At 38.6% G+C, this 12,548-nt stretch overlaps 1 protein-coding gene across 3 annotated transcripts in view; it reads left to right on the top strand.

Annotated features, from left to right (window-relative positions):
- Positions 1-10,724, top strand: part of MYO10 (myosin X) — a 160,796-nt gene extending 150,072 nt beyond the window's left edge. For all 3 annotated transcript variants that reach the window (XM_027738990.2, XM_027738991.2, XM_039383052.1), the window contains 9 exons: positions 859-1,016; positions 2,308-2,431; positions 3,948-4,245; positions 5,831-6,038; positions 6,614-6,750; positions 7,601-7,721; positions 8,003-8,455; positions 8,825-9,016; positions 9,284-10,724. In XM_027738990.2, coding sequence (XP_027594791.1) covers positions 859-1,016; positions 2,308-2,431; positions 3,948-4,245; positions 5,831-6,038; positions 6,614-6,750; positions 7,601-7,721; positions 8,003-8,455; positions 8,825-9,016; positions 9,284-9,394 — 1,802 coding nt within the window. In that variant the 3' untranslated portion in view covers positions 9,395-10,724. The remainder of the gene's footprint in view (positions 1-858; positions 1,017-2,307; positions 2,432-3,947; positions 4,246-5,830; positions 6,039-6,613; positions 6,751-7,600; positions 7,722-8,002; positions 8,456-8,824; positions 9,017-9,283) is intronic.
- Positions 10,725-12,548: the final 1,824 nt, after the last annotated feature.

Genomic DNA, 12,548 nt, shown 5'->3' with positions numbered 1-12,548 from the left:
GTGTTCACACTTACGCTTACACATCAAGGACTTGAGGAAAGACATATGGGTAGCACTCTCCTCATACATTATTTTATATGCTCAGGAACTATGAGGGCTAACATTGGTAGAGCAGGTATAGGGAGATCCAGAATAAGAGTCCAGTTTGTGGTAACCTACATACTGCAGTTGAGTCAGCTCCTCTGTGTGTTTTCAAAACTGGTTTTCAACTCAGAAGTGTCTGTTTGCAAATGAGAAGCGACTGTTGACAGTCCTGTATAAGCTCATTGGGGTCACTGACACTTCAAAGAGGCTTTCACTAGTGAAAGATGAAACACATTTCCTTTAATTAAACCTGCTTCATAAAAAGCCTATACAATGATGCAGAGAGAGAATTTGAACTGAAATGCTCTTCCTATCATACTTGCCACTTCATTCGTGTAAAATTAATAACTTCTTTACAGAAGAGATAGTTTGTGCTTTATACCTGTTTGTATGTGTGCCACAGATAATTAAAGACTCTCATGTACAAAGCAAGACTGTCTCAGGTTTTCCTATTACAGACAGGACTGGAGAAGTAGGGCCACAAGCCACAAGGAGCTTACTATTCCATAGTCACTTCCGTGGTGCTTACAGTCACTTCTGCTAAGATTACTGGATAAAATGGGAGGCTGCATGATGCATAGTTGTACTCCAAGGTTACTCCTAGGATCTCTTAAAGGAGAGAATCTCCTTTAATATCATAGTATCTGTATTATGATACTTAATGACTCATACAACTTATTAGCTCCTGGAAAACTGCCAGCATGGTCCAGGATGCAGCACTCAGTGTCTGATGGGATGCAGCTTTTATGGCTAATAATTTCACTGTTGTGCTAGGTTACTGGAATGTAACTGTGTATGGACGCAAACACTGTTACCGTCTCTATACAAAATTGCTTAATGAGGCAACCCGCTGGTCAAGTGCCATCCAGAACGTGATTGACACAAAAGCACCAATTGATACTCCAACGCAGCAACTTATTCAGGATATTAAGGTAGGCACAAGCAGGATGGGGAGGGGTGAGAAAGAATGGTTGCTTAAATCTTTTTTATTTTGGCTTAGCCAAAATAAAGCAGAAAATTAAGTTTTAATCATACAGTGCCACGGACTGACTTTGTGAAACCTGAATGTATTCACTGACCTGATAAAGGAATTTCTATCTAAGCAGTAGAAGAGCAAAGTATGAAGTGAAACTTGGAGGGCAAGAGGGATAACCTTTGTCCTTGAAAACATTAACAACTTTTACTGGTTTGTGTAACTTGACAGGCACGATTGCACCGGGCAGTAGAGCACAGTGTACAGGTTCATAGCAGACAGGTTCATGGCAGACCTGTTTGGCTGTGTCCACAGTGCGCAGCACACCAGGATGTGGACTAGACAGCTCTTTGATTTTTTTTGTCATTATGCTTCTTTTCTTGTTCTATGATAACATGGGCTAAGCGTCTCTTGTATCTGTGTGATGAGAAATATATTCAATTAATGCTCACTGGTTTATGGTCCCATTGGGGACAGTGCATGCATAGCCAGAGAATGTCCTTCTGGAGCTTTTTGCTAATCTGCTTTTATGAGAGAGGATAATGATTCTCAGAAGAGAGCAAAGGAATAGGCAAGGGAGGAGAACTGCTACTGACCTTTTCCCTTAGAGAGTACCATTTCTTCACTCATGGAAAAGAAGTATTAAGTCCTCAGTTCAAAGACTATGAATGCTGTTCTTCAGAGCAGGAGAAATATGTGGAAGTTCAGGACTGGTAGGAGACAGTGGTCACATCTGTCAAACTTGGCCTAAGCAGAACAGTAAGAGCAGTATTTAGATGTCAGAGTGGGTGCATCAGGTTTACAGCAACACCGTGCCAGGGCTATTTTGTTATGGTAGCTCCTGCAGTTTCTAAAGGCCAATTAGTTTCAAAAAGGCCCATTAGTTTTGCTGGAGAAATACTTTTAAATAAAACTTGAATGTCTTAATTCCCGTTATGAAATACTGGAGTAAAAATGAATTGTGAAATGAAAACACGCTTCAAAAACTGTTATGTGTCCTGCAGTTCTGCTGTAGTTTGTTTTTTACTGCACAGATAAAGGAAGTTTATCCAAGGCCTGAGGTTAGCAGGTACTGAGCATTCATAGCCCACAACGTGCCACGGCACCCACAGTACCCACAACCAGATTTAGCACCAAATAGTGCTGATAACACTAATGACTCATTTTTTTCACAACCAACCTAAGGGCACAAAGCATTGCATTATTCCTAATGTTGGACCCCAAATCCTACTTTTTTCATACCCCAACAGGAAAACTGCCTGAACGCTGATGTGGTTGAACAGATTTATAAGAGGAATCCTATTCTCCGTTACACTCATCATCCACTGCACTCGCCATTACTGCCACTGCCATATGGGGACATCAATCTAAACCGTAAGTTTTTCAATAACAGAAACACTTTTCCTTATGAAAGACTAAACTAGAGGATGGGATTTTTAAGTCAGCGAGCTACAGTGAAGTAAAGGTAGGCAAAATATATGTTTATAATACAAATAGACAAGTTTCCCTGTTCTGAGAATAGCAGTTTGCCTAGCATAGAGCCTTGGGGTTATATTTGCTACTGCCTTCAGCAACACAGCTAAGACTGAGTTTGGAAAGCCTTGCCCTGAAATAAGCAACTAAACACTATTCATTCAATCTCCTTGAATCATATTCTCTTTCTCAAGTCATTGTTACTTCCTATCCCATGTGGGGAGCTGCAGCAGCCACAACTTCCAATTAACAAGTGTAAGTTTCATCAGATGTGATAGAAAGCCCTATTTATGGGAATCAACATCTAAGTGTACATGAAAGAAGAAATGCTTTATTTACTTCTAAAATTAGTGTAATCATGTCACAAGTTTCATCCCTGGGAGGAGGATGGGAGGTCACACAACCAAAAGTGAAGGTATTTCAAGTAAGACTTCCTGGTAACTCAAGTGATACCCTTCTACTCAAATGACAAGGAAAATCCTAGGACAAACCTTTCTTTTCTCTTGCCCCTCCTACTGTTCAGTGGCAAGGCACAGTTCTGTTCTTGGCACTTGAGCAGATTGTCCTGTATGGGAGTGAAACATGGTTGGTCTCTATTCCCCATGGATAGGAACATCTAGCCACCTCTGAGGCAGAAGTCTTGCCAAAGTCTTCCCTTACTAAATGTAGCTCCAAAAATGGACTGATGCTTAGCTATTGCCTTGACTTGCAGTTGAGTTCTAGGTATTTTCTGTAATAGTATAATGTCAGGTTAGAAACTTCATTTTCATAACATACATCTGTACTGTATCAGAGCAATTTCTTCCATCTACCAAACCCAAGAACTCCATGGTTCTTTTAAGGAGATTGTAATAGTTGTTAGCCCACGCTGAATAACAGGTAGCACAAAAACAATCACCACCTTTTTCAGCATTCAAAAAGCAAATTGCCATGTCATAGCAATGATTTTGTTTAGTAGTATTGTTTGGGTTTAATTAAAATGCTACTGCTGTAGACAAAAATGATGCCATGTATCTTTGTTACTTTCCATAACACAGTTATGCTTTACCTTATTTATGATCTGATCATGTTTTCAGTGTCTTGTGACTGCAAAAAAAGTGATACAACACTTCATCAGTGTGTGTTGCTCTGGAAGGAAGACTCTCCATCACAAAAAACTGATCAATCAAGATACACTTTTTCCATTATGTTGTCAGAAAATGGCAAAGTGGGATTTCATTAAATTCAGAACAAATCTCAATAGCAAAATAACTCATAAAATGAGTTTGCATCATACATCTGAAATGAAAAATACCTGTTCTAATATCCTGCATAATAAGGGTCACAGAGTATCATTAAGCAATTCCCAAGTAAAGCCTGTGTGCTTTTTCTTTTATGTCTCGGTTTAAGAATCTTTCTCCTTATTGTTCTTTTGTAGTGCTGAAAGACAAAGGCTACACAACTCTGCAGGATGAAGCCATCAAGATATTTAATTCTTTACAGCAGCTGGAATCTATGTCTGATCCCATCCCTATAATCCAAGGTATCCTCCAAACAGGACATGATTTACGACCCCTCCGAGATGAGCTCTACTGTCAGCTCATCAAGCAAACCAATAAAGTGCCTAACCCTGGAAGCGTGGGGAACCTCTATAGTTGGCAAATACTCACCTGCATGAGTTGCACATTTCTGCCGAGTCGCAGCATCCTCAAATATCTCAAGTTTCATCTCAAAAGGTGAGAAGCTTTGAAGTACTAAAGCAAGAAATTAAGTTTCTTCACTCATTGTTTTCTTCACCATGACCTTGTATCAGTGTTTAGATATCCTCAAGTGAGACTTGAAGATGCATTTACTTAGTGTATTGGTTATGCCAAACAGTGAATCTAAAAAAAAAATGTAGGAAAAGTGTCTATGGGTTATCTAGATGGAATTACACTCATTTGAAGAATCAAAAAAAAACCACAAAATTGAATGCACAATTTGTTAATGTTGATAAAAGGAGGGCTTTCTGTAACTGTATAAACTTGTTTAAATGATTTGCAGCCCATACCGCTAGGTCCTATTATCAACTGTTCAAATCAACCTGTTAAAAATTCTTCATCCTGCTTTACCTTAATTTTATAAGGTACATGTCATGCACATAAAAGAACATTATCATATTTAAAGATGTATTTGAGGTAAAAGCATAGGATTGCAAATCTAATTTTAAAATATTAGTGACCGTTAAAAAGATAATAAATCATTCTTGATAGTTCAGCGTTAACCAGAATATGGAGTTCTTCTTGCTGTGATGCAACAGAAGAATGCAGAGTATGTAATTAGGAAAGTTAGTCCACCAAGAAACTGTTCTCAATAATTTAAAAGTCTTGTCTGTATTTATGCTAGAGCATCAACTTTGTCAATCACTTTGCTAAATCTAATTGTTTTATAATATTTGTAAAATACTTGTAATGAAAATACATCTTTGAACCAAACTGAGGTAAGTAAAAAATGGTCTTTATATAACTGTTAAAATGAAAAAATTCGACATCGAATCACTTTCTCAGTTTAACTCACCTCCTAATTAAAAGAAAATGCAGCTGATACATTTAAAGGTTGGTTTCAATACCGTAGACGCATAATCATCTTACAGCATATCTGTAATTCTGCAGTAATCTTTTTATGCCTTGCAGATCACAAATCATTGTACTTTTTCACATAAATTAAACCCGAGTAGCTCTAAGGAGCTGATATTTTATCACTGGAAGTATTATAGAAACACTCTGTACTGAAAGCTACCGAAATTCAACAATTTTCAATAATTAAGAGTTGAGTTCATTAAAGTAGCTAATGAATATTCATAGGACTAACCACTGAGAATCTTTTAGAAAATCAGGAATAAAAATCAAGTGACACTACAGCAAAAGTGAGCAGTCAAACATGTTTTATTGCTTTTTTCTGTAGTACCTTAGTGCAGTGTAGTCTTCATTCAGGAACTGTTACTGACATAAAGGGGAGTTGATTACAAGAAGGTTTGCACAGTTATCTTGCTGTCAAATCTGAGTTGTTATAAGATTCCTGTAGTTAATGCTATGAAGGGCATTCAGGTTTTTCTTTCCATTAGGTTTGTAGAACATAATGATGGAAGTACATTACATTTACCACAGTAAATCAATCACAAGTTAGAACACTTTCCTTGACAGTGAAGATAAACCTTGGAGCATGTCCATTCAATAGTGTACTGGATACAGAAGTACTTTCAGGGGAAAAAAAAAATTCTCAAATAAGTAAACTTCCTGATTCACTGACTGGCAGCTTGAAGTCATAAGCTTTGTCTCACAGGGTTCGTGACCAGTTTCCAGGAACTGAAATGGAGAAATACGCACTTTTTACTTATGAATCTCTGAAGAAAACCAAAAGCAGAGAGTTTGTGCCATCACGGGATGAAATAGAAGCACTGATTGGCCGGCAGGAAATGACATCCACAGTTTATTGCCATGGTGGGGGCTCCTGTAAGATTACAATCAACTCACACACTACAGCTGGAGAGGTGAGAAGTGGTGACAGAATGTCTTTGGAACAAAATCAGTGTGTCCATTTATGTGCCAGTTCAGGCAGCAGTAGCGTTAAACTTTGGGAGCACTGGAGCCTTCTCTGCTGGCTTTTCCTTTCAGGGAAGGGAAGGCTTACAGAGCTGTCCCTCCAGCCCCCCAGTGTGTTCTGAAGAAATCCCTGCTATAAAAACTGTCTTTATGCTGCAGAGGATCACCCAACTATAGTTCCTTCTTATAGGAGGAATTACAGGAAAAACTAAGCAATTCAGCAGAGGCATTACTGGAATAACTTCAGTAGATATTGGTGTGTATGAGTTGCTACCTAAAAATGGAAGACTCTTGCTGAGTTAGTGAAATACAGGGGTTGACCAGGAGACAGCACATGCATATTCTGAAAGAATAAAAATTAAAGTGGAATTTGACAACAATTAATAATGCCGATAAGAACCAACTAGCAATGTTTTTAACCTAATATAAAACCTAGCTTTGAATTTTCTTCTAATTATGTGTCTTACTCTGTGGTGCTGCTTTTCCATGCTATGGTTTTTTTAATGTGCTGTTTTTCATTTAGGTGGTTGAAAAGTTAATTCGTGGTTTGGCCATGGAGGATAGCAGAAATATGTTTGCTTTGTTTGAATACAACGGAACTACTGATAAAGCAATTGAAAGCAGAACCATTGTAGCTGATGTCTTGGCAAAGTTTGAAAAGTGAGTGTGCCTCTCCTTCTCTCTCTCCACTCTAATAAGTAGCAATTAAATAAATTTCCAATGTCAATAATGCTGAATTTTCTCCTTTTGCTTATTTGTGATGATGCAGCTGAATTACACACAGAGCCATTTCTGGAACAAAAGCATCTTTTTTTCTTTTTTCTTAAAAGAATTAATAGCCACCTATTCACTTATGTTGGTCTTCCTCTGTCCTGATACCAGTAAAGTATTATTTCTCATTACTATTTCCACATTTTCTTTTCCATTACTACAAATTTTTCCACCATTACCAGCATTGTGTCTGGGAGAACTGAACTCCAGGCCATCATTGCCTTTCCAGCTGTCTGTTGCCTAACTTCATGTGGAAGTCACCACAGTACAGCTCACCACTACATTTTTCTTACCAGTAAAATTACAACCACCCATAGCACTGTAGTAAGAAAAATGTAATACAAGCCTAAATACCTTTTTGTCATCCCTATGTTGTACGCATGGCAATCAGCCTCTTTTATCCACTTAATAATGGGGGGGGAAAGGAATGTTTTAAGTGTTGTGCAATTCCATTTTATAACAGGACTTAATGATGTTGCTTTTATTAACACCTGACTGAGCCATCAAATTTTATTAAGAGAATTTGGGTTAGAAATAGTTGACTGAGAATTGAATGATAACTGAGTCAACATTTGTAAGTGTTTGATTTTCTGTAGGCTTTAAACACACAGACACATATAAAGCAAGATTCAGCTGATTCCTTGCTTATATTTCTGAGGTGTCAATTTAGAAAAGAGGTTGGTTTCACAGGTCTGATCTCTCTCTCTCTCTCTCTTTCTCTCTTTACACAACGCTGAAGGCTTGCTGCCACTGCTGAAGCTGGGGAGATGCACTGGAAGTTCTACTTCAAGCTCTACTGCTTCCTGGACACAGAAAATGTCCCAAAAGATAGTGTGGAATTTGCCTTTATGTTTGAGCAGGTAAAGGACAAGGGTTCAGTTTTGAGGCACTAAAACCTGTACAGTAACAGTAATTCCCATTCAGCAGGTTTCCTCAGTTGCCTTGAAGTTCTTCTGGTAAACCTAGTTTTACCCAGTTTAACAAGTTTGTCAAAAGATTTACCACATTTCATTTATTTATATATATATCATTTATTTCAGAGCCTGGGTTTGCCTGGCAATAAATTTACTTCCCATTTCTCTCTAATTCCTTTCAAAGACTGGTTTACACATAAAAAGCTACCTTTTTTCCCCCTTGATAGGCTCATGAAGCAGTGATTAAAGGACATTATCCTGCTCCTGAAGAAACCCTCCAGGTCCTTGCAGCTTTGCGTCTTCAGTACCTTCAGGGAGATTACACTCTGCATACCACTGTACCAGAAATGGAGGAAGTCTATCCCTTGCAAAAGCTGAAGTCTCGGATTACACAGTCTACCAAAACATTTACTGCAGTAGAGAAGGCTGAGAAGAAACGAGCCAGCTTTCTTGAAGGAACACTGCGGAGGAGTTTCCGCAGTGGCTCTGTCAGCAAACAGAAGGTTGAGGAGGATCAGATGTTAGACATGTGGGTCAAAGAGGAAATCTCAGCATCCAGGACTAGTATTATTGACAAATGGAAAAAACTCCAGAGGATGAATCAGGAGCAGGCTATGGCAAAGTACATGGCTTTGATTAAGGAATGGCCTGGCTATGGTTCAACACTCTTTGACGTAGAGGTGAGACCTCATGAACATTCAAACTAGTTTATACTGTATAGGTGATGATTTCATTACAGAGTAGTGAAACCATAAATATGGTATCACAATGCTTAGACAGCTGATGTAATAAACTGTTAGCTATTAAAAGCCTACTCCCATTAGCAAGCACTTGTAGCTATTTAAATCCACCAGTTAACCATAAAATAGAGGGACAGAATTCTAGCCTGATGGGTTGCAAACAAGTTTAAGAAGTGTAAAAGGCAACATTCAAAGAGGGACAAGCAATATGCACTTTTTAAAAAATGGTTACGGACAAGAACATCAACAGTAAGTGGTGTGTAGCTCCTGCTGTTCCCTTTGCTGTTAATTTACATTTTTTATCTCTAGTGTAAAGAAGGGGGATTCCCACAAGAGTTGTGGCTTGGAGTCAGCGCTGATGCAGTTTCTGTCTACAAGCGTGGGGAAGGAAGGCCTCTGGAGGTGTTCCAGTATGAACATATCTTGTCATTTGGTGCACCGCTTGCCAACACCTACAAGATCGTGGTGGATGAGAGGGAACTGCTTTTTGAAACTAGTGAGGTAAGAGCAAGGTAGTTTTGTTGTGGTCTTCCTGTTCTGATAGTTAGGTTACTTAGTAATTCAAGTAGTAGCTACAAATGTCACAGATCTATTCAAGATCCCTGTAAAGCTAAAGGGATCATGAGATGGATAGAAGTGCTGAGTATTTTTGTTTAACTGCAAATGGATTTTGTTGAAAGCTTGACAGTTTTATATTGTTAGTGTCTAAAGAAATTCATTCACGTATTGTTACCTTACTAAGAACTTTGCTCTTTATACTCTTGGCAGGTGGTTGACATTGCAAAGCTGATGAAAGCTTACATCAGTATGATCGTGAAAAAACGCTACAGCACCTCTCGGTCCGTGAGTAGTCATGGAAGTCAGGGCAGCTGCAGGTGAAAACAAAACCAGTTCCACTGCACCCTAAATAGAATATGTTCCCTGGCCTCAGAGCAACCTGATGACATTGATCATGTTTGTTGACAAGCTAACGAAGAACCAGAGTTTCAACGGAAAATATCTTCAAACAATGTTTTAGAAAGACCGCAGGGTGGGCAGGGGAAAATCAGCTGAAATAGTCACATACTAGAACTGCTGGCTCATTCAAAACTTTCCAAAGCATTATTATCTTCAGTTGATGTAAGAAACGCCTTAAGACTCAATCCACTGCAATACAAGCAGTAATAAGTGCCTTACAATATTAAGCATAACTTGTATTGGCCTAAAATTGCTGATAAAATTCAAGAAGATTTCTTTTGTCCTTTCAGAACACTGAAAACAAAGTTATATTCATCCATTCTGCACTAATCTACTGGCCTGTATACAGGTGGGAAGGGGGAGGGAAGAAGAGCAAGGTATATTTTTTTTGGAGCGCTGCTGGCAGCCTTCCTGATGGACGCCAACACTTTGTTTCCCCTTGCTTCCATGGATGTGCACATTGTGCATGCATATTTGAGCTGTCAGTAAAATTTGACAAATTTTATTCTGTATTTCACAAGTCTTTTGAAGCAAAGGGAATAAGTATGTGCAATGGTGTAAACAGTCTTTCTGTACATTTTAATAGTTCAGAGTTATAGGTGTTACAATTGTATGGTTACTTTATAAGCAGTTTTATTAACCAGTAAATTCCAAAATTTTCATACATTGATTTTACTATTGCAAATATGTATTACCATATAAGTAGCAGAAATCTGCATTCTGTATCTGCTGTATGATAAAGAGAGATGTAGCTGAGAATATTTATAGACTACCCTAATATGGAAATACAGTTATCAGTTCAATTCTTCACCCTGTCAGCTTATGTTTTTAATATTAATTTTTTCTTTAAAAGACATCACTCTTTTATACTTCTGGCTGGACTCTCCAACCCAGACTGACTGCCAAAGGTCAGAACCCCTCAGAGTTGACTAGAGAACGCAACGTTATATAATGCAACTACTTTAATACAGAGTTCTCTATTTTACCTGGTTGCCTGATGAAGGTTCTTGACAGTACCCTGTAAATAAATTGGGGAATATCAGCTAATAATAAGTTGATTTTGGACTTTTATTTTTGTACAGAAATACTGTAATATAAGGCAAAACTTTGATCAAAGGTATCTTTTTGTCCACAGCAAAAAGAAAAAAAAGAAACCTGTAAAAACTTACTGTTGTTAAAAACCTCAGCCTTTAAGAAATCATGCCTACTCACTGAAAAAAAGTCCAGCAATAAAGAAAATATATGTCATGTGCTCTGTTTCTATTTCATACTGAGTTGGACTTTGAACAAAATCCTAATTTCATCAGTCTTCTCAGAAGCCAAGCCAGGAACACAGTGTAGACTACATATATATGTGTGTGTGTTTGTGTGTGTGTATGCTTCTGTTTGGAAAGGTGCATGTGCTGTGTGTTGTACTGGGACAGGTTTCCTTGCCCATGCAATATGGGCATTTACACGAGATAGAGGGGAAGGACTCCTGAGCAATTCCACGCCACCAGGAACATGCAAGTAAAGCTTTTGCTATTTAGGTAGCCCTGATGCAAGATGGCTTGTTTTTATTAGCCAGCCACAGCATGGCAGTGCAGCATGTGCTGCCCTCCTAAGTGTACACAGCCTTTATAGGGTACAAGGCTTGCTCTGAGAAATCCTCCACCCTCCTCCCACTGCCAGGTACATTTAGTCACTCCATCTGTGCCACCTCTCCTCAGTCCCTCTATGGACATACTAATTTCGTGCCTCTATGCTCCCAGCGAAGGTGGATTTAATTTAAGGAAGACAAGAAAAATGAGAGGAGCTATAACTTAAGTATGTATAGTTACACACACACAGAGTATCTGAGACTGATTTTTTTTTATTTTTCACATATGCAAGTTCTTTAGAAAGAATTTCACTGCTCTTAGCAAGGCATCCTTGGAATAACACAATTTATGCATTTCAGCCAGCACAGCAAGAAAGTTCAGTTTTGTCTATCTATAAACATGCTCAGAGAAGTCCTTGTACATCATCATAATCAGTAATTGGTAAAAAACCCAGGAATATACAAGATGACAATCTTGTTCAATGTCGCAGTCTTGAGAAGCTGACACCACTTCTCTACTCCTGATTCGTTTGCCTCCTGACTGACTTCTGGATGCTATCGACCATTAAGAGGGAAGTGACCATTAGTGACAGAACTGCTTGTCACTGCATCACTATAACTAAGATCTTCTTTTCGTTCATGCCAGATCAGCCAACCTGCCATGCAAATCTTACTCCAGTTACTGCTGTAGAGGCAAATAAAAGATTTCATAATTGGTGAAACTTGACAGAAAGAATGCACAGTTTATCAAAATAAATACTGCATAATAGACATGCCTGTGTTTGAAAGTGAGAAAAGAGTTCCTTAAACTATAAAATCTTTAAATATTGAGTGAGAAGATGAGATTTTTGCAAATTATTTTGCTACAGTACAAGCTTAATCTAAACATACACGAAATGTCTTGCTAGAGCCAGATCCTCTCTCCTGCCTGTGATCTCTTCAGTTACAGTAGCAGTTGAGTTTATCTGAAGAGAGGAGAGGAACTTCTGCCACAGAACACATTTTTACTTTTATTCTTGTTTAGAATTAAAGGCTTGTGTTTCCAAAAGAACAAACATAGTAGCAGCATACCACTACTGAAAAAAGCAGAAGATATGTACTTCAGGACAGACTATAGTATTGCAACTGCTACACTCTGTAGGTTGAGTGCATCAGAAATCACAAAGAACTTAGTATTAGAAATTAAAGGGTTCTAAGAGCAACGTCCAGTCCCTCTAGAAAGAAGGGGGGTTTTACTGTACGTATTGCAGTTTTCAGGATTTGAAACTTGTATATTTTCTGAAAGAACTAAGAGTAGCAAGTCCTGCTCCATTACCCACCTTCTGCCACCAGACTGCTCGGCTCACGTGGCCTCACCACCTGTCCCTGCCTTTGGAACTGGCCCCAATTATGGTACTGACACTCATTCTCCTCTGGAAGATCTGCCACCCCCAGGCAGTTTCACCAACTCTGTCAAAAATCCTCTAGAAGCGCACATTGGGTTCCTGCACCCTGTGA

This window comes from Pipra filicauda, unplaced genomic scaffold, assembly GCF_003945595.2.
Source record: "Pipra filicauda isolate LSUMZ 115617 unplaced genomic scaffold, ASM394559v2 scaffold297_size1274073_pilon, whole genome shotgun sequence".
NCBI classification, from domain to species: domain Eukaryota; kingdom Metazoa; phylum Chordata; class Aves; order Passeriformes; family Pipridae; genus Pipra; species Pipra filicauda.
Note: the sequence above shows the minus strand (reverse complement) of the source record. Positions and strands in the feature narration are given on the sequence as shown.